This window comes from Poecilia latipinna, unplaced genomic scaffold (genome assembly GCF_001443285.1).
Source record: "Poecilia latipinna isolate Pla-1442-1.1 unplaced genomic scaffold, P_latipinna-1.0 Scaffold1128, whole genome shotgun sequence".
NCBI lineage: Eukaryota > Metazoa > Chordata > Actinopteri > Cyprinodontiformes > Poeciliidae > Poecilia > Poecilia latipinna.
In genome coordinates, this window is record NW_015113744.1 from 138,069 (window position 1) to 162,767 (window position 24,699).

Below are 24,699 nucleotides of genomic sequence, written 5' to 3' on the forward strand. Positions count from 1 at the left end.
GATACTGACTCCGCCCGTTCTGATACTGATTCCGCCCGTTCCGATACTGATTCCGCACTGTTTCGATACTGACTCTTTCCTGTTCCAATACTGACTCCGCCCTGTTCCGATACTGACTCCGCCCCGTTTCGATACTGACTCCGCCCCGTTTCGATACTGACTCCGCCCTGTTTCGATATGGACTCCGCCCCGTTTCGATACTGACTCCACCCTGTTCCGATATGGACTCCGCCCCGTTCCGATACTGACTCCACCCTGTTCCGATATGGACTCCGCCCCGTTCCAATACCGACCCTACCCCATTTTATATACATGCTGACCATGCCCATTCCTAGACACACTGACTCCACGCTATTGTAATAAATACCGGTCACATCAAATTTATGTACATAAATGTTCTTTGGATATTGACTCCACCCCTTCCTGCTGCAAATTGCCCACACTGTGACCCATGCTGACCCCGTACCTTTCTTTTGCATGCTGATTCTTGTGACCTCTGACCCTGCCCTGTCCCAACCAGACCTACTGTTCCACTCTGTTGTTATGTATTCTGATGCACGCTCTGACCCAGTTTCAGTCCGGTTTGAAGTACAGACTTGCCCCCAATTTTTATACATATTGATGGACTCTAACTCTGACACATGACATCTACAGGTCATGCCCAATTTTTGGAGCACGCTCCATTTTAATACATACTGACCAGATGTTGTTACTGCACAATCTGTCCCAGAAGCTCGATCTGAACCATCAACTCATTTGCACATGAACTAAAAAAAATTTGTTCCTGGAGTGAATCTATTTATTAAAATAATTACTTTCAGCATTGTTTTTAAACTGACCAAAGTGCATTCAACGGTGATTTTATCTGGGGTTTTTTTTAACCAGAAATCACCTGTAAGTTTAGGAATGTGTTTGCCAAGGGAACCCTATCCATCTGGAAGTATTTCCTTTAGCGCCTGTGCTAACGCCGTGATGTCATTGCGGATCGTTCTTCCTGGACAGATTCTGTCATGACGCATCATTCTTTACATATTGACTCCGCCCCTTTCTGTTGCAATTTGCCCACGCTGTGACCCATGCTGACCCCGCACCTTTCTGTTGCATGCTGATTCTTGTGGTGTGACCTCTGACCCTGCCCTGTCCCAACCGGACCTACGGCTCTGTCCTGTTGTTATGCATTCTGATGCACGCTCTGGCCCAGTTTCAGTCCCGTTTCTTCAGTCAACCTTCATGTGACGCAGGACATTTTCATTTATTTACACAGAGTTAATGAAGCATAACATAATTAATCCTGTTTTAACTATTATTTGCTTTAATTGGAAATCATTTAAAGCAACACAGAGCCTGCCCAGTGCTAACTGGAAGAACTGGACTGCAACTGAGTTCATCCTCACCTGACATCCATCACCTTCTCCCTGTGGTTGTGTTTCTGTGTCAAAATTTTTCAAATAAAAACCAAAATGTCTTGTGTGGTGTTTGTTCTGTCTCAGTCTGCAGTGGTATTGTTTTTCATTTAAATATTTTTTTAAATATTTAAATGGTTTCTGGTCATCAATCCAGTTTGTCATTTTAGATTCAACTGATTCCATGTAACTGAATTATTAAGGGTCCAGTCCTTGATGTCAGAGTTGCTTAAAAATCTATAGATCATGATATCATCCACAAATCAGCATATTTACTGTGTAATTATTAACATTTGTTTAAATTTGTTTCCATTCAGACAAATTCCTAAAAAAGCTCCTTTTATTCATACACTGCAAAAACAAAGTAATTTAGGTCTAGTTTCTTGTGTAAATATCTTAGTACACTTGAAATAGGATAAAACTAACTTAGTAACTTTTCAGAGATATAGGAGTTTGTGTAATAATAACCCAATGAATTACCAGTGATTCTTTGGGCTCAGCTTCTCTAGCCACATCCATTTATTGTTGAATCAATAAATCACCGTTGTTGATTTTGCCTAATTGACCAGAGAAGGACTTCAGTCTGAAAACACGCAGAACATCAGTAGATTTTAAACTCTTTACTGTACAACTACAGCAATGCATTATGGGTACAGAATGAACATCGTTTGCTGCATCTGTGAACTCAAGGAGAACCTAAACAGTCTTCACACACTTAAGAAACAAGATCATGAATATAAACATCGAACTACCTGAACAAATCCTAGCAATCAGCTGGCAAAAGTGCTAAGCTAAAAATTAGCTGGTTAGCAGAGCAAATTTTTAGCTTAGCGCTTTCAAATTTTCTGGAAAAAGTAATTTAGGGAAACGTTTTCCAAGTTAGTCAAAGTGCTACCAAAAAGTTAGCTCCTCTATTAGCATATTAGCGGAAGTGTGTCCACCACTGAGCTTTAATAAATAGACAAATGAATCCAACCCTGTTGGTGTCTGAATGTTGACACATCCACAGGCTGCCGTTAGTGTTGAATGTGACCAGAATCCCCCTCAGTGAGGCTCAGTGTTCAGGCAGGACCACAGCGTGTGAGCGATGATGACGGGCTGTTCTTCATCACCAGATGCCGTGGCTCTGCGGCGACGCCACCATGATGGAGATGATCGAAAAGAAGAGAGTTTTGTGCCGAGAGATCAAAGCTCGTCAGCGGCCGGAGAAGAACCTGTGCAAACAGGACAGCATGCCCAACCTGCCCAGCTGGAGGAGGAAGCAGCCGCCGCCATACTCAGCCCCGCCCACCGCCACCGGACACGCCACCACCGTGTTCTGGGACACCGCCATCTGAGAACAACCCACAGGGACGTCCAGAACAACGTTCTCCTCCGAGGCAGAGAGAAACCGACGAGGATGAAGATGATTATAGTGATTATGATGGTAACCATAGTGGTGACAATGATGGCGATGAAGATCGTAATTTATAATGATCTTCATCATCATTATTGGTAATGATGATGATGGTGGTCATGAGGGTGGTGATGGGGATGAAGATAATTATTATGATGATGAAAATGATGATCATGACGATAGTAATGATAGGATGAAGATGATGTCTCATCCTCCTCCTCATCATCTTCCTCCAGAGCTGCTGGCCGGTTGAATTTGCCGCCAGCTGATTGGTTGATGAGTTGAACTTTCCAGTCGTTCTTTTTGCTTTGAACAATCATTTGATTCAGTTTGACGTTCACACCTGCAGACTCGCCTGCTTTGATGTTTCCACTTCCTGTCACGTGACGCAGTTTGAGTTGACTTCATCCTCATCTGAACCTCGTTAATGAACATTAACGACAGAAATTAATGTGCGTCCAAACGGACAGCCTTTCAGCCAGGTTTTAACTCCTCAAGACAAAGGTTCAAACAGGCGTCCTGCTGTCCAATCAGAGCGCAGAGCGGCGCGGAGGGGGCGTGGCTGTTCAGGTGTAGCAGAGATTCCTGTCGTCTTTCTAGTTCTTATTTTTTTATCTGTGAAATATTCAGATGGCTGTTTCTTTTTAAGTCGTGTAGCAGAAAAAATGAATTCCTCTATGTCTGAAAAGAAGACGCGGCGCATCACTGCGATGTGTTTTTATATTTCTGAAAGAAAAGATGGTGACGTCTGTGTGTGGAGTGTAGTCGGAACGTGAACATGTTTTTATAAAATATTTTAAAACTGAGAATATTTTGGCAGGCTGGTTGTTGGTTTGTGCTCATTTGCAAGTGGTGAATTTTCAATCCAGTTTGACTCCAGTGAGTCTCAGTGGAAATTCTCAACTGGACTCAACTGTAAATTCCGTTTTGATTCAAGCTAAATATAAATTTTTCAAACCACTTTGACTTTAAATTCCTTCCTTTATGATTATTTTATTTATGTATATTTATTTAATCAAGTTTTTGATTCCAGTTTGTTTCTAACTTGTTTCCGATTTGATTCCAGTTTCACTACAATTTAAAACTCAGATTGTAGTTTTAGTCTCAAGTTTAACTCTTGCTGGTTCCCAGTCTAATTTCAGTCTAGTCCCCTTGGCTCTGGTATAACTCCAGACTGTCACCAGTTTTACTCCAGTTTGACTCCAGTTTGACTCCAGTTTGACTCCAGTTTGACAGCAGTAGAACTCTGCAGCAAACTAAAGTGATAGTCTGAGTTTGAACTAGAACCTGAGTTAACTAACCCAGGTTCAGTTTGATCCAAACCTTACCCCAGTGTGAACACAGATTAAATCCAGTTTGGCTTCATAAATGTAGCCAAAAACGATTCATCCTGTTGGATAACAGCCATTTCCACACCACAGTGTGAATCACACTCAAAAGGTTTATCAGGATCTTCACCTGACCTTTGACCTGGAGGTCAGGTGGCTGTTGATCTGTAGATGCCTGCTGGTCCTGATGAACCAGGAGAAACAAAACTTCCTTCTTTCTGTGATCAATGTGAAACCACCTGAAGACAAGCGCTGGATTCAGGTTGAAATATGCACATGGATTAAATATTAAATATTTATCTGCTCACAAACTTCTCCTTTTGCACAAAATGTTTGTCATCATTAAACTAAGTGCACTTCCTGAGTTTGTAAAAGTTTCCTCAAACATGATTTATTTGTAGTTATTTACAGGAAATGAATATTATATCAGCCTATATTAATGTTTCATGCAGTTTCTTTAAGAAATGATTAAAATTGAGCTGAAATGCTGAAGAGAAGCAGATTGAGTTCTGATTGGTCCAAAGATCAGCTAATGAGAGGAAGGTTGGAGATGCAGCTCTCTGATTGGTTGATGGAAGCATTTAAACATTGTGTGAACGCCAACAGAGGCTCCGACTCTGAAACTGATTCAGATTATTCATGACTTGTTCTTCATGCACTGTGAGAGTCTGATGGACGCCGAAGTTTCCTGCTCTGAGATTATTGCACTTGTTTATTTTTATTGAAACTGTGAGAAATAAAAAAACTGATGTATTTGATTATGTTTTCATCAACGAAGATGAAATATGAATAAAGTTGATTTTTCTGATCCGGAGTCCAGCCTCTTCTCTTGTTTGTGATTTAATGCTCGACTGGTTGGTTTCTAAAAATGGCCATAAGAAGAATCACATGAACAACATCTATGACAGACATTATTCTCAAAGTTCAGATTAACTACAAATCCTGATAACTGATAAGATGTCTGCTGATATTATTTAATATTAAAATAATATGATTTTTTTCACTCAGAGCTGAGCTTAATCTACACACCCCATTTTTACTAAACAGAACTTTATTAAACGTATTTTTAATGTGACCGGATGGCTTATTAATTTTAAAATAGTGCTTGTGTGTGGCTTCCAGATTGGACCCATGAACGTACCTATTCTCTGTTTCCCCACCTTCCCAGGACCCTCTTGCTGCAAGGCAACTGTACAGCTTTACGACTTGCATATTCATTTTTTATTTTTTTTTTTAGAATTTCATAAATTTTTTCTTCACTTTTTTCTTTTATTTACGTAATTATTGGGTTTTACATTTATTTATGCTTGATTGAAGAAGATGTATACCTCGATGAACATGACTCCTTTGTTTTCATTCTGGGCCTGTTTCTGACATAGCAGGTTTCAGCCGCCAGAGGGAAGCAACGCGCCTCCACCAACCTGCAGCCCACCGGAAAGAAACGAAGAAGAAGAACTCCCCGCGATGTCAACAAAGGATGAGTCGCCATGATGGACTGATGGGAAGCATATATTTCGCTTAGGTTGGACCAGAACAGCCTTTTTATTTCAGTTTGTTGTCTGAACAGAATCTAGGTTTTGGTTCCGGTTCGCCATGAAGCATCTCAGAACCGTAGAGGAAACTTTTGACCGTCAGACAGAACTGGTTCTCCAGCTGCTGCTGGAGGCTGCTGTGGAAGTTCTACTGGGACAACGGGAACCAGTAACTGAGGAGGTTCTGCTGGAGAAGCAGGAACCAAAAGAGAAGCGGAATCAGGTGCGGGTTCGGTTCTGTCAGCAGAGTGTTTCCTGAAAAGAACGTTCTGCAGGTTTGAATCAGCAGTTTGAACCATGTTATGATCGTTTATGAGACAATTGGTGAATAAGTGGATCTCCTCCTGGAGTCACTATTGCTGTCTGGAAAAAACACCAGATTGGTTGTTTTGTCCCGGACAAAACAACCAATCAGAGCCAAGAGGAGGGTCTTAGCGCTGTCAATCAAGCTTATGAACAAGTTTTTAAATGTGCTAATGTTGGAGAAACAACTTATCTAAAGAAAAACTATCTATACATTGTCATCGGTGGCCATGCTAACTAGCATTATTGACAGTTACATACTGCAGCTTTGATGGTAACAGAACTTTATTGGGCCCAAAAGTTCAGTTCCTTCCTGTAGAATCAGCCATGGAGACACAGAAACACAACTATCTGCATAATTATTAATATTATTATTATTATTAGTTTTAAATCAGAAAAATTATCAAAAGTTCTGGTGGAATTTGGATCCTGATCAGACCAGAAGGTTCTGGTTCTGGTCTCTCTGCTCTTTGCCCAGGTTTAACCTCTGACTCTCCTTCGTCCTGCAGCTGAGCAGTGTTCTGGTTCTGATGTCCAGAGAGGCAGTCCGTAAGATCCGCAGCATCTTTAGAGAACTCTACCTGACTGTTTTGACGGAGAACGAAGCTCTGAAGGACAAAGTGAGGCGACTGGAGGGGGAAGAACCACAGAAACCAAAACCTTCCACTGCAGTGAAGAACCACAAGGCTCCCAAAGTTCGGTCGTTAGGTGAGGATTTAAGGATGCAGTATGACTTTTATAAAAAATATTTTTTACATGTTTGTTGAAGCTGTCACTTTGTCGTGACAGTTTGGTATGAAACAGATAGTCTGTGAAAAAATCAAGTTTCTCTCTGCCTTCTCCCAATGCTAACAAGAAACAACCAGTCAGAGCCAGGAGGCGGGTCTTAGTGCTGTCAATCAAGCCCATGTACACACATCTTCCCTCCACCCGATCTTGCTAGGCTAAGCTTCAGCGCCTCCTGTTAGGATAGCCTGTTGTGAATGCTAATGCTGGTTAGCACAGCCACTGTTGACAGTTTTCCTGTTGCAGTAAGTTGTTTCTTTGCCATTAGCACTTTTAGCAGGGAGCACTTGAGGTTAATTGACAGCGTTAGACCTTCCCCTGGCGGTGATGTAACTTTTATCATAAATATTTTTCTAGATATTCATTTAAGCTGTCACTATTTTGTGACAAAATAGTATGAAACAGATAATCTTTGAGGAAAATGGAGCTCCTCTGCCTTCTTTCAGTGCTAACTAGAAACAACCAATCAGAGCCAGGAGGCGGGTCTTAGTGCTGTCAATCATGCTCATGTGGGCCCTGGTGCCCGCCTGCTCTCTACTAAACTATACTGGCATGACTGGCAGTGGTTACTTGTTCTCTGCCATTGGCACATTCAGCAGCTTGTTCACGAGGTTGATTGACAGCTGTAAGACCCGCCTCCTGACTCTGATTGGTTGGTTTTGGTTGGGAACGGTGCATTTCTTCAGCTCGATCTTGTCACAGATTATCTGTCTCATATCTGTCACATCGTGGTGATAGTTTTAACAAATGTATAGAAAAAAACAATTTTTTATAAAAGTGACGTACTGTAGCTTTAAGAAGGAAACTGTAACTCTGCTCTACGAGTGAGAACCTTCTGAACAGGAAGTCGTTTATTTTGAATGTTATAGTTTTGTGATGCCTTCACTGTCTCTCTGTAGTTTTGGACCCTTCAGTCAGGGTGGCTGAACTGCAGGTGGTCTCGGTTCGGCCCACCTGCAGCGACCCGGTTCCGGAGATCTTCACCCACCTTTCTGCCCAACAGCCAATTGGGAGACAGAACAGCTGCTGCGTTGAAGTGCTGCAGGAGAAAACGGATCTGGTTGCTCCAGGCTCACCGCAGGTTGAGGCTGAGGTGGTTTTAGAGACGACCCAGATCTCCACAGAACCTGAGACCAAAGACGGACTGGCCAATGGGCTTCCAGGAGGCGACCAGGTCCAACCCGAGGGAGAGGGAACCATGGTGAGTTCAGGAGTGCCCTGGAGAATCAGAACATTCAGTTCTACCACAGCTGGTCAGGGTGTTCAACTCTGTGCTGGTGTCTTCAGGGATCAGAAACTACAGAAGAACCAGAGTCTGGATCTGAGGGTCTGACGGGCCTCCAGAGTCCAACAGGTAAAATTCTGATTTATGCTGAATGAAACATTCAAACCGCTGCAGTCAGAATGGACAGAACTGGGTCAGAATAGATGGAACCTGGACTTAAACTGGACCAAACCGGGTTTCCTGTCAGGCGGTTCTGGGTGGTCCGTTTACTGAGCTTTTTCCTAAGGCACTGTGATAAATTTAATGTTATTTTTTGTGATTGAACCCGCTGACCCGGGCCCGGTTCTGTCAGTATTCTGGAGCGTTTTGATCCAGGAGCTGATACCTCTCTTAGAACTGGTCCCAGAACCCGTGTGTGTGTGCGTGTGTGTGTGTGCAGCTGCGAGTGCGGAGCAGCAGAAGGAGCAGGAGCGCTGCCGGCGGCGGGAGCTCTACAAGGAGAAGCGCTTCTTCTGCGAACTCTGCAACAAAGGCTTCCACCAGAACCACCAGCTGACCAAACACATGGCCAGCCACCGCAAGCCCTTCCCCTGCGACGCCTGCGACAAAGGCTTCTACAAGGCACACATGCTGCTCAAGCACCAGCAGAGCCACCAGCTGCGCGAGGCGCAGGAGCGCGACCCAGACAAGCTGCTGCAATGCGATCAGTGCAGCAGGAAGTTCCGCCTCCTGCGACAGCTGCGGGTCCACCAAGCGTCGCATCGGCTGGAGAAGACGCCGCTGGAGTGCCATGCCTGCGACCGCACCTTCACCTCTGCCGCCGCGCTGCGGTCCCATGAGGTGTCACATGCTAAGGTGAAACCGTTCATGTGTGACGTCTGTGGGAAAAGCTTCACCAGGAAGAAGAGCCTGCAGGAGCACCAGAGGGTCCACACAGGGGCGCGGCCGTACCCCTGCCAGACCTGCGGCAAGAGGTTCTCCACCAGCGGCAACCTGCGCGTCCACAAGAGGTCACACTCTGACGAGCGACCGTACAAGTGCAGCGAATGCGACAAAGCTTTTAAATGCAGGATGGGGCTGATGCAGCACCGGGTCGTCCACTCCGGAGAGAAACCCTTCACCTGCCATACCTGTGGACTGAGCTTCGGCCTCAAGTACAACCTGCAGCGACACCTGCACCTCCACAACGGAGAGAAACCCCACAGGTAGGCAAACCCGAAACATTTCCATCTAGATTCAGACCCCATGCACACCGAGACTATTGTAGGCAGCGGAGGGAACACTGAGCTAACTTTCGTGCAGCATTTTTGCTATCTTTGAAATATTGAGCACCTCTAGACTGAAATGAGCTCTTCTAATAATTCTTTACTTTGTGCTTTTGCTAACTTTATTAACACAATATCTAAGGGCATCATGGAACATGCAAATTCATCCTGTGCTTCCCTCTGCTCTCCACCAGGTGTCATCAGTGTGGTGAAGGTTTTTCAGGAACCTGGGCTCTGAAAACCCACATGCTGGTTCACGGTGTGGAGAAGCCCTTCATGTGCGACTGCTGTGGAAAAACCTTTTTCTACAACTGTCAGCTGCAGAAACACCAGCAGCTGGTTCACGGTGACCTGGAGGGCCGGCTGCCCGGCGCTGCACGCCGCAGGTCCACCGGAGTCAAACCGTTCACCTGCAAAATGTGCCTGAAGAGTTTCAGCAGCAGCAGCACGCTCCGGATGCACGAGAAGAGCCACCAGCAGACCAAGGAGTTCGCCTGCAACACCTGTGGGAAGACCTTCCACCTGCGGCACATGCTGCGCTACCACCAGCGGCAGCACACCGGCGACCGGCCGCACGTCTGCGCCTTCTGCAACAAAGGCTTCCTGCAGGCGTCGCAGCTGAGGCAGCACGAGCTGCTGCACACTGGGGTGAAGCCGCACCGCTGTGAGCAGTGCGGCAAGGAGTTCAGGACGCCTCAGAACTACCACCGCCACCTGCTGGTGCACACTGGAGAGAAGCCGTACCAGTGCAGCGTGTGCAGCCGGCGGTTTCGGCAATCTAACCAACTCAAGTCCCACATGCAGATCCACACTGGCATCAAGCTGTACTCCTGCGACCGCTGCCACCTGGGCTTCTCCGACTCCCGGCAGCTGAAGAAGCACCACTGCGGAGACGAGTCGCAGGAAACGCTGGAGTCCGACAGCAAAGGCAGGAGACAGCGGGACGTCTTCGGCTGGACGCCCAACTTCAACAGCTAGACGCTTCAGACTCAACCAGAACAATGACAGAAAGGAAACCATGACTTTACAGCTGTGTTCTTCTTCTGCACACAAATGGACATTCTGGTGTTCTTTACCTTCGTTCTGCAGACATCCAGACAAACATTTCGTATTTAAACTCAGGGATTCAGTAATATGGAGAACCCAAATGGATCCAAACACTGATTGGTCCATCAGCCGATCCAGGCGTCCATTCTGTTCCAAACCTGCAGCTTTGGGTGATCTGATGGTCCAGTTTCCTGTCAGACCGCAGAGAAAACCTAACCAAGTGTAAACCTTTTTAAATTTACATTTGTTCTGACAAAATCCTGAACTCAGCTTTCAATTTGTAGAATAAATAAAGTCATTACTTGCACTACGAAGAATCTGCTTAGTGTCTGTCCAGTCTGTAATGTAGAAGATTTATTGGGTTTTTGGAATAAAATTATAAATGGATAAAATGCAATAAAAGACCAGAGAGTTCTTGTAATAGTAATGATGAATTAAAGCAGGAGTCAGCGACCTTTACCATCCTGCCTTAGCAATAAAACCTATATAAAACTAAACAAATTTGAAATGTGTTTCATCTCAGGTTGTATAACAAAACGAATGATTTTCTTCTATGAAAAAAAGAATTTGTAAACAAAAGACAAATGGATTACTTCATAAGAGAATATTACTTTAATTCTTTTTATTATACTATTATTGTCTTCATATACATAAATGTTATGTAGTTTTGAAAAACTGTGTGTAACTAAAGGAAAAAGAGAGAAAATTACTAAAATTGGAAAGCAATTTATTTTCATAGCACAAATCTAAAAAAAGTACCACTTAAAGTTGCAGAAAGTTCGGGATGTTACACACTCATGAACAGTAGGTGGCGGTATGCGCTTTTAAAAATGCTAGAGATCCGCCATTATAAAAAAGAAGAAGAGAGTGACCTGAGGACGCATGCGCACAGTCCCAACAACAGTCAGTTCAGGCGGGTTCAGTCCACAAGCTAACGTCCAAAGAATATCAAAAACGGTCAAAAGCCACCGACGTTTGACTCCTGGTACCTAATTTACTAAAACAACATGACGTCTTGCGGGCTGCGAAGCTGGAGCGGCTCGTATCCGGTAACCGTTGACAAGTAAATTTTGGACCGGCTAACGTTAGTTAGCTTCAGTTGGAGCAAAAGCAGGTGAGGCGGGGCTGTCGCTCGTAAACTCTGAGCGGGGGGTTCGGAGGCAGTTAGAGGGGTTCTGTTGGGATGCTTTCTGACCGTAGGAGGAGATGTTTGGTCCCCGTTTTCAGCTGGAGAACCTGTCGGTGTCAGAGAGCCGTTAGTCTGGGGAACACAGGGCGGTTAAACGGATGTTTTAGCTTAACGAAATTTAAAGAAAAGCGTTGTCATTGAATTAATTCGTAATTCGACTCCAACTTTTAGAAAAACAAGTGTTTTATTAGCTATCTACAATAGAAAACAATGTAGCATTGCAAATGTGCATAAGTCTGTTTTCCCTTCTAGTATACATAATTGTTCATTATTACAGCTACGTCTGTAACTGTAATCTACCTAAATCTAAATATGGATACTTTATTTCTTTCAGTAGTTAATAATCAGCCATATTCATATTTCATGTTAGAGGTATACATTTTATACAAGTATATTTAAGTTTCAGTGGGGATTTTTTCAACATAATGACAAAACTGGGAAGTAAACAGATTATATTTGAAAGAAAACAGACATTTTGAGTTAAAACATTACAAATGTATGAAATCCTGCTCTGAAATTAAAAATGAAAGCTCTTGGTATTAATTCCTGCATATGTGCTGGCAGGAACTGAGAGGAAATTGTAGTAATTTGCTAATATGTGGAAGAGAAACTTAAAAATATTGATCTGATGCCAACACTCCGCTTGGTACTGATAGTATTGATAACTAGGTCGAAACGCCCAGCCTTAAATTACGCGAGTGCGAAGCATAATTTTAGGATTTAATTTCCCCTTGGGATCAGTAAAGTATTTTTGAATTGAATAAACACAAGTTCCTCTGGCAGGAAACTCAAAATTACTTGAACAAGATGGCGGTCACACTACTTCTTTGTGAGTAAAATATTTGAATCAGTTTTTTTCTAATCATGCTGTCTGAACTATTATGTAGCATCAGTCACAGCAAACACAGGAAAGCTAACAACTCAGAGGGTCGTCTGGTGAAATGTGCAAGTTTAAACTTTATCTGGTGATTTTTATTTAGCAAATATGGACTCGAAAAGCAGCTTTTATTTCAAGGTGCATCTGAAAAACTGGTAGATGAACTTCAGATGAGTCTCATTAAACCTGAGTTATTTCTTGTTGATACTTTGCCATCAGACATGTTTCATGTGGGACTGGAGGTGGAAAATATTTCCAAAAGAAAATATAAAAAAAATTAAGGTAAATGTAAACAAATTTTAGCTACCATAAGCAAAAAAAAAAAACTGAAATCAGGTAAGTATGAAATACACAAATGAAACAAAATGTTGTGGTTCAACAAAACATATTTAGTTTCATGTTAAAAGAAATTACGTGCAAAACTAAGAATCTTGTTTTAATATAAAATTAAATCTTCATTTTAAAAAATGTCACATAAAAAACCGTCTGCTCACTTCCTAATGACCAGGAGGTGAACCGTCATTTCCATTTCTTCCATCTGTAACGACGGTCGGTGTTTTGACTTTTAGCTTTCATCTTCCTCCTGCTTCTCCTCTTCCTCAGGTCTTTTCCCCACCTCAGATTCTTCTGTCCCCTTTCTGCTCAGACTTCAGGTTTCCTTTTTACTCACAGCAGGTTTATTAATATTTCTGTAAATTAACTATAATTCTCCTAATTTAATTCGTCTGATGGGATATTGGGTCTAAATATGATGTAACAACCAGCAGGAGGCGCCCTTTGTCATCAGGAAACACTACAGCTGAGGATGATGATGGTTTGTGCTTCAACAGTGTTCACTTGTTCCTCGACTGACGAAGAGGAAGAAGAGGACAGAGATGTCTCCGGTGTCTGAGGTGGAGGAAGGAGGCAGGCAGGAGCTGGCTCTGACCTGGGAAGACTGTCTGTGTCCGGTCTGTCTGGACATCTTCATAGAGCCCGTCACCCTGCCCTGCACACACTCCTTCTGCAAGGTACCACACACACACAAACACAGTCCTGCTGCAGGGTCTGTCCATAATCACGATCCAGTACTTTGACATTTTTGAATTCAGCACCTGAAAATGAACCAAAACTAAACCTGCTGCCATAACTAATAAAAACTGAACTGAAACTGTCACACCTGCTGCTGTAAAGTCACTGTCATCACAGAGAGGGGGTGAGGCTGTAGTTACCATGGTAATGGAGAGAGGCTATGCTTGAGCTGGAGTCACCATGGTAACAGAAATGACTAGTGATGCTGGGGTCTGAGAAGGCTGGACGTGTCAGTCTGTTTCCATAGAAACGGCCATCAGATGCTGCTGCTTCTAAACCTAAAGTACAACAGAGGCTGTCCAGCAGGTGGCTCTCCGCCGCTCATACCTGTGTGTGTGTTCGTTCGTTTGTTCGTTCGTTCCAGGGCTGCTTCCTGGAGTCGGTGGACAAGGCGACACTGTGCTGCCCCATGTGCAGGAAGCGGGTCTCCAGCTGGGCCCGCCGCAACAACAAGAAGAACACGCTGGTGAACCTGGAGCTGTGGAACCGGATTCAGACCCTATTTCCTCTGCAGTGTCAGCGCCGCCTGAACGGCCAGGACGCTGAGGAGGAGGACCGCATAGGTACGCCACAGACACACAGGTACACCGCACCGGCCAATCAGAGGCAGGGTAAACACACACAGGTACACCTGACAAAGCGTGTTTCTGCATTGACTTCCTGATCCTGAACTCAGTTCACATCTTAGTCCGATACCCGACCCGTTACCCAGAAACAGAACTGCTCCTGGTCCACAACTAGGGCAGAAACGATTGATTATTGAAATAATTGTCAACTAATTTAATAATTAATCATTGACCAGAGTATACAGATTCAAAATGTCCATTTGCTGAAAGAACAAGACAGATTAAAAAAATCTTTTGTCTCTAAATCTGTTCTACCCAGAACTCCTCACCTGGAGTCGTAACTTCACCTGGTTCAGATTCTGCAGAACCTTCTATTAGCAGCTTCTGCTCTCAAATTATTAATTAATTAGTCAGCAGATCAGCCCTACTCTGTATTGATCAACAGACAGCGCTGAGCTTTTCACATTTAGCTGCTGATGCTTCCTTTGCTACAAATGAAGAGTTCACTAAAGGAATAATGTGTTAGGCAATCAAATGTTTATTTTAAAAATTAAAAATAAATGTAATTGTTTACATTTTTTAATGAATTTCTAATGTATAAAAAGGCATAACTGAAAAACCTGCATAAATTTAATCCTCAGAATAATTGATTACTAAAATAGTTGTTCGTTGCAGCTCTAAGCACAATGTAGTATTTGTCTGAAGAATTGTCTTTCAAATCCAAAGACAAACACACCGTCAGATCTCTCACCTGAGGAACAGCAGCTGTCGCATGAGCTCTGCATCACTAACGTGTGTGTGTGTGCGTGTGTGTGTGTGTAGTTCCCAGAATGCATCCCAGGGTCTGCCCTCCTGGAGAGCTGCGGCAGGAGTACGAGGATCAGGTGACCAAGGTGGGGTCAGGGTGGGCGGGGTCTTGTTCTTATTTTGATTTGCTAATTTTGCTTATTTTAAATTAAAATAACTCAAAAAAACAACAGATGGCACTAACATGGGCGTTTTGGCATGGAGACGGTGTGACATCACTGTGATGTCATCCAGGTGTGAGTCTGCTCCAGGATCTCTGAAGCTTTACTTCTGTCTGCCGTCTGTTTGTAAACGTTGCTTCTTTAAATAAAGCTTGATCTTAGTGATGATGAGGTCACTGACGGAGTGTGTTTGCAGCTGATGGAGGAGCGGAGGGCTCAGGACGAGGAGGAGAGCAAAGCAAGCGAGGAGCTGATCCAGAAGCTGCTGGCTGAGGAGCAGCAGCAGCTGCAGGAGGAGATGAGGAGGAAGGAGGAAGACGAGCGTCTGGCCAAGCTGCTGAGCAACCAGCTGGTCCGTGAGGTCGCCGAGAGGTCACGGAGAGGTCACCGTGTACTGTGGGTCATGCAAAGCTGCTTTCCTCCCACAGAACTCCCAGGAGAACCTTCGTGTTCCCGACGTCGCTCCGGTCAAGAAGAAGAAGGAGGTCGTTATGGGACACATGGACAGGTGAGTGATTCAACGCCACCTAATTAGCATCTGTTACCATGGAGATGGAGTCACTCCCCTCCAGACCAGGGTGTCCTTGCACCCTTAAAAAGTTTTAAATATATACATCTAAAATTAAGCCCTAAATGTAATTTTAATAAACATCTTGGCCTTTAATATTCTAACCTCAGGTCTGAATTTTGTCGTGGCAGAACTATTTAATTTAGTATGTTCTATGCTGTTACACGCACCAGGACTGGTGTCGATGCACCAATTGTAGTTTTCTGGCCAATTACTTATTACCAATCTTTTAAAAAGCCTAATCTGTCGATGCCGATTTTTTTTGTCTGGAATTTTGTGAAATACAAGAAAGTTGCTGAATCGGCAACAGTGGGATGAGTTTAACTGTAAGCATGCAGAGAGGCCTGGTGGGCCGGTCTGTCAGTCAGACCTCACACTGCAGAGGACAGTGGATGATTTTTAGACCTTTACTGAGGAAAATAAGATCAGGGGAAAGTTTGGCTTCACATGGAAGTATCGGCTGATCTCCCAAAATTAGGGATAAATCTGTGCTCCCCTAGTTCAATGTAACTTTTTTTTTCTCATGGGACGTTTCTGTGAGGCAAAAGTTTGAGTCATACTCAGACTTATCATTCTGTGACACGAGGCGGTTGAGTCTAATGCTAACTCACTGCTAACATTCCTTTGCTAACTAGCTTGCTTTTTGTCTCCATCATGGTCAAGTGCAAATTTATCGCTGTTGACTGGACAAAGTTTGTACATTTATGTGGCGCTATAGGTCTCAAATTCCATCCATATTGGTCTGAAAACGTCTTAAATTTGAGCTGGTGAAACCTGCAGAAACTCCAGTTCAGGAATTCCTCTGATTTCTGGGTCCAGAACCAGCTGGACCGGACACAGTTGGTGCCTGGACTTTAAGAAACTCAAAAGTCCAGTCTTTTCCATGTAAGTGAACACATCAATTTAGATCCAGTTGTATGAAAATAAACCCAGATTATAACAAAATAAATTTCAACCACAAAAGGCCATTTTTTCTCTGGGCTGGTGCATTCACACCTCCCAGTCCGTTTGTCTAAGTCCAGTTTGTTTGGGGAGGTGTGAATGCTAATCAAACCAGTTAACTCCAATCTGCCTGCAAACCTCGGTCTCGGTTCAGCTGAAGTGAACTCTTTTCTGTTCAAACGCAGACTGGAGACCATTCCTGAAGCAGACTATAGGGCAGGGCATTCTGGGTAAATGCCTCCAAAACAGACGTCCTAGCCACTTGCTAGCCTAGCGCTAGCAGGAGAAATTTCTCATGGGCTTTTACCAAAGACAAAAAGAGAAATCCTACAACTGTTAAATACTGACATAACTCCATTCTTGTTTTTATTTGGTGAAGAAGGAAGTTGCGGTCAGTGTTTTCTTCAGATATTTTTGTGTTGCTTCCTTCAGTGGTTCTTGGTGCAGCGCCCCCACAGGTGAGGAGGGGAACAGGTTCCCGAAAGGATTTGGGTGGTTTGAAAATGTAACTGTTAGAGTTATAGTCCTCAGTCGAACCGAGTTTATCGTGACTCTGATACAGAACCAAGCAGAAGCTCTGAGCACTGAGTAGTTTCTGTTTTCTCACACAGTGTGACATCTACCTGCTGCAGACACATTAAATATTTTAAATCTCTTTAAGCCCTGTTCAGAAATTAGCCTCAGCAGGTCTGACTTTGGTTCAAGGTCTGGAGGAGTCGAAGGTTTCAGGTCCAAACAGCCATGAAGTTCCTGTGTCCCTGCAGCTGGAACCGGGTCTGTTTGGTTCTGATGGGTCTGACTGCTTCCCAGTCAGGTTTAGTGGAACTTGGTTCTGTTGAGCCTGGTTCTGTTGGATCAGCTGAACCCAGTTTCATTCAGCTGCTCCCCAGGTTGCTGGTCACATGGTCTGTTTGACAGGAAGTGACACGTTTGACCTGTTTGTTTCAGGTTCCTGTGTCCCTGCCCTCCTCCTGGCTCCGCCTCCGGCTTCATAACCAATAAGGTCAGTTTGAGCGTCACCTGAATCTCTTTGCAGCCGATGCACAGTGATGACATCACATGCTCCAACTTCCTGTTTCAGGAGAACATCCTCCTGATGGAGGCAGAGCTTCACCCGGAGCAGCCCCGTCCACCGGTACCATCGAAGAGGAAGAGCTCGGAGCTAGACCCAATGGAGGAGGAGGAGGTGACCTCCAAGCGAGTCCAGGTGTGCTCCCCGCCTGGAGAGGAGCAGCCGCTGCCGAACTGGGAGGCGGAGCTTCAGGTGAGGCAGCAGCAGGAGGAGGACGACCTCCACCTGGCTCTGCTGCTCCAGAGGGAGATGGACCAGGAGGAGCGACGGAGAGCCACGGACCGGAGCAAGGGCTCCTCCGACCCCTACCTGCTGCGCCCCCAGAGAGGTGGCACGGAGGAGGCGGGGCCATCACGTATACCTGCAGGAGGAAGAATACGCCGGATGCGCAGCAGCTCCGTCACCAACTCCATCAGCAGCTCCGTCAGCAGCTCCGTCACCAACTCCATCCGCAGCTCCATCAGCAGCTCCGTCAGCTTCCCGTTCCTGCGCTCGGCCTCCTCTGCCTCAGTGGTGAGCAGAGGAAGCAAACAGGTCACTCTGACCGAGATGTTCACTCTTCCTCGCTCCCGCTCCTCTGCCTCGGCTGCCACAAGAAACGCAAAATAAAATCATTTTGTTTTGTAACCTGCACTTCCTGCTGATCAGTGATCACTTTCTCTTCACGGTTTGTTTTCTGATGTTTCTGTGATCATGTGATCGATCATGTGACACTCTGACTCAACGGCCCCCCCTGGTGGTCACATCACAGGAAGTCGGACTGATGGGCCGAATCTGCTAAACATTTAACCACAGATAAAATCAGCAACTTAAACTCTAACAGTTATTGATCTGATTGGTCAGATCAGTGAATGACAGCATGGGATGCGCTGCAGCTCCTCCGCCGTTAGCACCTGGAGCATCAGCTGTTGTATGCAACACTATCATGGTTGGATCCTGCAGGGGGCGCTGTGAATTGTTCCTGCAGGATTCAGACATTTATCAAAACTGTTTTTTTGTTTTTTCTCAAATTTTAGTTTAAATACAAAAATGTTTGATTAGAAATAAAAGTTCTGTTAAGTTTCTCCTTTTTTGATTCTTTAAACTCGTCCTCCTGATGATCTGAACCAGTCAGAACCAGATCAGATCTGAGTCGACGTATTGAGTCGTCACTTGAGCGATTTACCCAGTCACAAGATAAAAATAAAACTAGCTGGTAACCTAATTGTTTAGCTTTGAACTAAATGTTTAGTTCAACATTTAATTAGTGAGCTAGACATTTAACTGCAAACTAATAAAGCTAACTATTTCCAAATATTCAGTTAGCTAGACACAGAATTATCTAGATAAATATTTAGCTAGCTCAGAGCAAACATGTTTAGCTAATATGAAGCGGAAGTGGATTATCAAAATAAAAGCTGGTCTTGAGAACTTGTAAACTGAGTACTTCAGCTCTGCTGTTTCGGTAAACGTCTGTGTTGTCTTTAAAACGGCTCATCCTTTAAGATGAAAACACGACGCGATTTGAAAGAAGCCATTTATAAAAGTAGCTGGAAGAACTTTATCATCAAATGAATTATCCAAATTTTTATTTTTGAGATAAATATAGCTACAAACTAAATATTTATTCCGCTAAACATGCAGTTTGAATTTAAGTATTTAGTTGAGTAACTATTTGGTTTGTTTTTGATGGTTTTTTTATTTTATTTTTTTCTGAATATCAGAATGGCATCACATAAAACAGCAGAACTCATAATGGTTTTAGAAGTCATTAAAAGTAAAATCTAAACCACCAATGGCTGATAAACATTAAAATTTGACTAATAAAAGCTCCTTCTCTGAATGTAGAAACTGGATTATCTGGGCAGACAGAGCGGCTCAGAATGTATTTAACATAAACGGTACATATTTATCTGCAAATATATTATGTGCAAAAGACATATTTGACCTCGGTCACATGATGATGGACAAGCTCAGCTTAAAACCTCAAACAAACTTCTTTAAACATATTTCTGGAGTCTGATAAAGTTTCTTTTAGTGTTTCTGTGGCTGCAGTGGTTTAATAATAAAATCAGGTCTGAAGCAGAACCAGTGGAGTCCTGATAATGTTCTTCGTGTGTTTAACATTTTTGATATGAGCTGAAAACAACAAAATGGAACCAGAAATCTGTTGCTTCTTCTTCACAGCTCTTATTTCAACAAGAACCCAGAATAAATTCAGATTTTATCTCAGAAAGTCAAAGTAAGCATGTTTTCCAGGATGGGGCTCATCTGTTCGCAGGACGTTTCGTCACCATGATGTGGTTTCTGTTGTTTCCCTGCGCAGGGTCATGTGACCATGACGAATCGCGTGCTGACGTCAGAGCTGAACCCATAAAACACGCAGTTCTCGAGGTTCTCAGGAGTTCTGGTTCAACTCATGTCTGTGGGATTTTGGGTCGAGTCATGAACGGTTCTGATGTTTCGGTTTGAGCCGCCGTTTGTACCACACACTGAAAAATTAACAATAATTTGTGTCATAAGAGAAAATATGTTTTGGAAACTAACGATTTTGCTAGCTAGCAAGCTATTTAGCTGGCTAAACTCTTAGCTTCGATATCTAGGTCATCTTTTCCCAAAACGTTTTTATTATTTACAAAATCACTTTTGTCTATAAATGAATTAGGTCATTATATTAGGAATGTGACAATATTTCGTTTACCAATTAAAAATAGTTGAGTTAAATATAGTTAACTTCTTCACTTGTATTTAAAGAACAGAACATTTTGTTTGGTAGCAAAATATTTTGCTCCAACCTAAATATTTAGTTTGAATTATCTTTCAGCAACAAAAGGTGGTAATTTTTTTTTTTGTCAAAAAATGACTCAGGTCATTATTTTACAAGGCGACAATATTTAAAGTAACTAAATATTTATTATAGAAACTAAATATTAAGCTGGCTAACTAAATATTTATCTTCAAACAAAATATTTAACTTTTAGGTAGCTTGCTCACTAGGTATTTATGAAACTGAATATTTATGTTAGCTTCAAACTACATATTTAGTTTGGAGATAAATATTTAGCTTAGAAACCAAATATTTAGTTCCAACCTAAATGTTTGCAAGGTAAATATTCAACTCGATAAATACTTAGTGAGCAAGCTAAATGTTTAGCTCCAAACTAAATATTTAGCTCCAAACTAAATATTTAGCTCTGAGAAAGCTAAATATTCAGTTAGCTCTGAGAAAGCTACAAATTCACAAGCCAGATATTGGTTGGTTGTCCTACACTTAGTTGGTTTACATATTTATCTATCTGATTAAATATTGAGTTTTAAAGTGACATTAATAAATGTAGAAATGTTGAAAATATGGCTGAAAATGAAACCCCCATTTGTTTCTATTATGTCAAACTAAATGACCCAAATTATTGCTTTGACTGTAACTTTACAGATGGCGCCTCACAGCTCTCAGTCAGTCTCAGGGGTCCACTAATGGACAGATCCAGAACCAGTCCACGTTTCCACTATGATGGACCAGAACCAGCTGGACAACATCGGGTACCAATTGTAAACTGAAACTAAATCAGGAGATTTAAGCAACATTTTTTATTGACTGGTTCTGTCTTCTGGAACAGCAGAAAACAGAACGGGACCCAGTTTGGTGAAGGGAATCCCTCACACCTGAGAATGGGTTGTTCTCCCTGATCCCTGGTCCAGGATCCGGACCTGCAGCCGGTCCCACGGAGGAGAACCTGATGATGTCAGTGATGAGACATCAACACATTTCCCATGAATCTTTGCTGCCCTGCAGTGAATCACAGGAGCAAAAATAAATGGTTCTGCTTTCAAAGAACTGAAAATAGAAAAATAAGGTCAAGTGATGACCAGCAGCTGGTCCTTCCAGAGACGGATCAAGGTTCTGTCCACCGTGTCCTCTGACCCTGGATCAGACCAGAAGAACTGTGACTGACCTCCAGTAATGAGATGTTGTTTTATTTGACTCGAAAGGTTGGATTCAAAATCCAGGATCTCCATCAGTTTATGCTGGCTTTATGTTTGAGCTTTCCATCATGTTATGTTATTCTCTCATCAAAATCTTACGTGGAGTGTTGCTTTGATTCAGCCCTTTAACCCTTTCAGTCTCCATGGGAACCATTCAGTCAAGCAAAGCGCCTGGGTGGACCTAGCCCCGCCTTCGAGGCGCAGCTCTTCCCCCTCTCAGCTCTTTCAGAGTGCTCAATTAGCAACTCAGCAGCCTGAGATCGAAAACAGATTCACCGAAGCTACAGTACGCCATGCTTCAAACAAACCTCTTTTGATAAAGGATTATGAGGAATTGAACCACAGTGTACTGAAAAGAACTGCTGCTCCAATAGCAAACAATAGTGGATTGGTTGAATGCATAATTAGTGCAAAGAATACATTTCCAAATCTTTTTTAACTAAAAAAGTCATAATCATTACCCATTTGCTCAGACAAGCAACTTTAATCTTGGAAACGAACAGTGGAAGTCAATATTGTATATGTGTATTGGAAAAATAAATATTTAGTTACAAAAATTAAATGTTTAGTTGGAAAAATAAATATTTAATTTGGAGCTGAATATGTTGTTTGGGAACTAAATATTTAGCTCAGACATAAACATTTAGTTGGAATTACATATTTATCTTACTAACAAAATATTTAATATGACATTTTCAAATGAATTTTTAAATTTCAAATTAAATATTGAATGCTATCAAAATATACATAGGTTTATAAATATGCAATATATATGAACATAAATTTATGTTTCAAAAATGTAATTGGAAAGATAAATATTTAGTTTGTGAACTTAATATTTAGATTTCAAATTAAACATTTAGTTCGAATCTTTGACATTTATAAACGTAGGAATAACATGATGAAAATATGGCTTTGAAGACCGAAAAACCCACGTTTTCTCTATATGCTAAATAAACCAAATTACTGCTCTTATATTTTGCTGTGTCATTTTAGAAAAGACACCCAATAATAAATGAGACGAGCACAGATGGATATGGAAACGGAATCACGGATAAAACTCATCGGTTTCTGATCGGCTGTTGACTGAACAGGTAGAAACCAGATTAGCTAAAGCTGTTAGCCTGTTCCGGAGCAAGCATGGGATAAATCACCATGGCAACTGCTTTTGAAACCGAATTGAGGCTTATTTAAACCAGGTTATCCGGAAAATCCCGGCTTAATCCGCTATTCTGGTTTAACGAAACATCCCTAATCACTGCTCTGGCTTCCTGTCCCCAGTCTTGGTCTTCTTTCCTGTCCTCACTCAGCAGGCGTGTCCTGCCGTCTCAGATTATAAATGAGTCTCTTTGTTCCGCTCAGCGTCTAAACCGGGCCGACGGACTTCACGGTGAGTTCTGCTTTTTTTTCTTTATGACTCCATGTGATGCTGATTCAGTTTGAAACCTCTGCAGCACCAAAATTAATTTTTACAGACACATTTCAGCTTCCAATAATTCTCAGATTTCTGATTCAAACTGAGTATTTCACACCGAAACATTCAGGACAAGTCACTTTCCAGCTTCTTTATAAAATAATTTGTCAAGAACCTAACAATTACCAATAATGTTAATCAGTTATGTTTTGCTGCTGTTTAGCACAAAAATGTAATCGTTTTTCCTGATCTGGAATTTTTTTAAAAAATTGCTTCTGAAAGTTGAATAAAAATACAAATTTTAAACAAAAGAAGAATTTTGTTTAAAATTTGCCTTGAGTTTGCTGTGGAAACTTTTATAAATCAGTGGGAGCTTCTGAAAAACTCAGGAACAAATACTTTTCCAGCTTCATTATAAAATAATTTGTGTCAAGATTCTAAAAAATACCAATAGTGTTAATAGTCAGTTATGTTTTTCAATTATTTAATTATTTTTTTCTGATCTGAAGCTTTTGTTAAATTGCGTTTTAAAGTTTAATAAAAATATAAATTTTAGCAAAAGAAGAATTTGCTTTGAGGCTTCTGCTGGTAGGAAGCTTCTATATGTGGGAGCTTCTGTGATTGGCTGCTTAGTTGTGACATCACACAGGTAAAAAACAAAGACTTGAACCTGTTCTGTCACGTCAGAGGTCGTGTTCTTCAGAGCAGGATCGGTTCTGATCCATCAGCACTAATTGTTTTTAACCCTTTGTTGACAGATGTGCGTGTCAAGGTATCTGTTATATGTGGGTGTGGCTCTGGTTCCCATGGTGATCATCTGCATGGTGTCCAACATCCTGCTGCTGTTTCCAGAGATGACGTACCACTACCTGTTTGATGGCCATGTGACCAGAGAGGCCACCTGGGCTACAGGGCTGTGGGCCTCCGGCTTCCTGGTGAGGTCATAGCAAAGTGAAAGGTCATGTGTGTTTGTTTCTCGGCGGCCATATTGTATCTCACAGCGGTTTGGTTTCAGGTTTTACTCGGAGCGAACGCCTTCATCAAGCGCAGCAGAACCAGAGGCTTCATTGCTTCCAGGACTCAGGTGAGCTCCACACCTGCAGCTGACTGACCCACTAACATCTTTCCCACTTCACCTCGGAACCAGGTGGAACCTGGGTCCAACATCTGCTCTCAGGTTTCACTGATCCAGTCCAAACCACGAAACATCCGGCGCACCAGGAACTACATCCAAAATATGACCTGTTGTTATAGATTTGTGCTTTTGTTTCCAGATGTTCCTCCAGCTGTAATAAATGTTTTTTATGTGTTTCCAGATGTTTCTCAGGTGTAACAGTTGTACCTGTATTTCCAGATGTTTGGTCTGGCCCTGTACTCCTGCCTGGGGCTGCTGGCTGCCGCCGCCTGTTGTATGGTCAGCGCCACCGGTCTGGTTCAGGGTCCTCTGTGTCTCTACAACTCGTCCTCCGGTCTCACTTGGGGTGTCCCCCTGAAGCCCGTCCCCAACAGGTGAGAGAGACCCGTCACAGGACCTGGACTGGTCTCAGTCCAGATGTTATGGTCTCAGTCCTGATGTTGCAGTCTGGTCTCAGTCCTGATGTTGCAGTCTGGTCTCAGTCCAGATGTTGCAGTCTGGTCTCAGTCCAGATGTTGCAATCTGGTCTCAGTCCTGATGTTGCAGTCTGGTCTCAGTCCAGATGTTGCAGTCTGGTCTCAGTCCAGATGTTATGGTCTGAGTCCTGATGTTGCAGTCTGGTCTAAGTCCTGATGTTGCAGTCTGGTCT

The 24,699-nt window shown here is 42.9% G+C and overlaps 5 protein-coding genes across 17 annotated transcripts in view; 4 read left to right on the top strand and 1 right to left on the bottom strand.

The window, feature by feature from the left end:
• The window catches only part of LOC106959890 (uncharacterized), a 6,509-nt gene extending 3,988 nt beyond the window's left edge, over nucleotides 1-2,521 (bottom strand). For 2 of the 4 annotated variants that reach the window (XM_015052731.1, XM_015052735.1), the window contains exon 1: nucleotides 1-2,521. In XM_015052731.1, coding sequence (XP_014908217.1) covers nucleotides 1-659 — 659 coding nt within the window. In that variant the 5' untranslated portion in view covers nucleotides 660-2,521. The other 2 variants (XM_015052733.1, XM_015052732.1) reach the window with 2 other exon arrangements.
• Nucleotides 1-4,561, top strand: part of nyap2a (neuronal tyrosine-phosphorylated phosphoinositide-3-kinase adaptor 2a) — a 22,421-nt gene extending 17,860 nt beyond the window's left edge. For all 4 annotated transcript variants that reach the window (XM_015052729.1, XM_015052728.1, XM_015052727.1 and 1 more), the window contains exon 7: nucleotides 2,519-4,561. In XM_015052729.1, the coding sequence (XP_014908215.1) occupies nucleotides 2,519-2,740 (222 nt within the window). In that variant the 3' untranslated portion in view covers nucleotides 2,741-4,561. The remainder of the gene's footprint in view (nucleotides 1-2,518) is intronic.
• Nucleotides 4,562-5,562: 1,001 nt separating this feature from the next.
• Nucleotides 5,563-10,680, top strand: LOC106959894 (zinc finger protein 345-like). The gene is made up of 6 exons (XM_015052741.1): nucleotides 5,563-5,882; nucleotides 6,472-6,670; nucleotides 7,648-7,949; nucleotides 8,036-8,102; nucleotides 8,413-9,178; nucleotides 9,433-10,680. The coding sequence occupies exons 1-6, from the start codon at nucleotides 5,721-5,723 to the stop codon at nucleotides 10,214-10,216; spliced, it is 2,280 nt and encodes a 759-aa protein (XP_014908227.1). The 5' UTR covers nucleotides 5,563-5,720; the 3' UTR covers nucleotides 10,217-10,680.
• Nucleotides 10,681-11,141: 461 nt separating this feature from the next.
• On the top strand, nucleotides 11,142-18,171 carry rnf168 (ring finger protein 168). 3 transcript variants are annotated; one of them, XM_015052740.1, is made up of 9 exons: nucleotides 11,142-11,399; nucleotides 13,182-13,361; nucleotides 13,787-13,985; nucleotides 14,811-14,872; nucleotides 15,153-15,308; nucleotides 15,385-15,464; nucleotides 17,415-17,469; nucleotides 17,548-17,938; nucleotides 17,999-18,171. In XM_015052740.1, exons 2-9 carry the CDS (start codon nucleotides 13,227-13,229, stop codon nucleotides 18,145-18,147), a joined length of 1,227 nt encoding a protein of 408 aa, XP_014908226.1. In that variant the 5' UTR covers nucleotides 11,142-11,399; nucleotides 13,182-13,226; the 3' UTR covers nucleotides 18,148-18,171. The 3 variants fall into 3 exon arrangements, with proteins under 3 accessions (XP_014908226.1, XP_014908224.1, XP_014908225.1); XM_015052739.1 differs by having other exon boundaries at nucleotides 11,143-11,399; nucleotides 14,811-14,881; XM_015052738.1 differs by having other exon boundaries at nucleotides 14,811-14,881; nucleotides 17,548-18,171.
• Nucleotides 18,172-22,322: 4,151 nt separating this feature from the next.
• LOC106959885 (transmembrane 4 L6 family member 5) overlaps nucleotides 22,323-24,699 on the top strand; it is a 6,622-nt gene continuing 4,245 nt past the window's right edge. Inside the window, exons 1-5 of one of the 5 annotated variants that reach the window (XM_015052722.1) lie at nucleotides 22,323-22,595; nucleotides 22,783-22,891; nucleotides 23,674-23,850; nucleotides 23,931-23,999; nucleotides 24,270-24,424. In XM_015052722.1, the coding sequence (XP_014908208.1) occupies nucleotides 23,674-23,850; nucleotides 23,931-23,999; nucleotides 24,270-24,424 (401 nt within the window). In that variant the 5' untranslated portion in view covers nucleotides 22,323-22,595; nucleotides 22,783-22,891. The other 4 variants (XM_015052723.1, XM_015052725.1, XM_015052721.1 and 1 more) reach the window with 4 other exon arrangements.

What these genes read in the sequence shown, in the direction of transcription:
- LOC106959894 (XM_015052741.1), top strand. Translation starts at nt 5,721, where the DNA reads ATGAAGCATCTCAGAACCGTAGAGGAAACTTTTGACCGTCAGACAGAA. An exon ending in CAAAAGAGAAGCGGAATCAG is followed by an intron (nt 5,883 to 6,471) that starts GTGCGGGTTCGG and finishes TTCGTCCTGCAG; the next exon opens with CTGAGCAGTGTTCTGGTTCT. An exon ending in CCGAGGGAGAGGGAACCATG is followed by an intron (nt 7,950 to 8,035) that starts GTGAGTTCAGGA and finishes TGGTGTCTTCAG; the next exon opens with GGATCAGAAACTACAGAAGA.
- rnf168 (XM_015052738.1), top strand. Translation starts at nt 13,227, where the DNA reads ATGTCTCCGGTGTCTGAGGTGGAGGAAGGAGGCAGGCAGGAGCTGGCT. An exon ending in GCACACACTCCTTCTGCAAG is followed by an intron (nt 13,362 to 13,786) that starts GTACCACACACA and finishes CGTTCGTTCCAG; the next exon opens with GGCTGCTTCCTGGAGTCGGT. An exon ending in TGAGGAGGAGGACCGCATAG is followed by an intron (nt 13,986 to 14,810) that starts GTACGCCACAGA and finishes GTGTGTGTGTAG; the next exon opens with TTCCCAGAATGCATCCCAGG.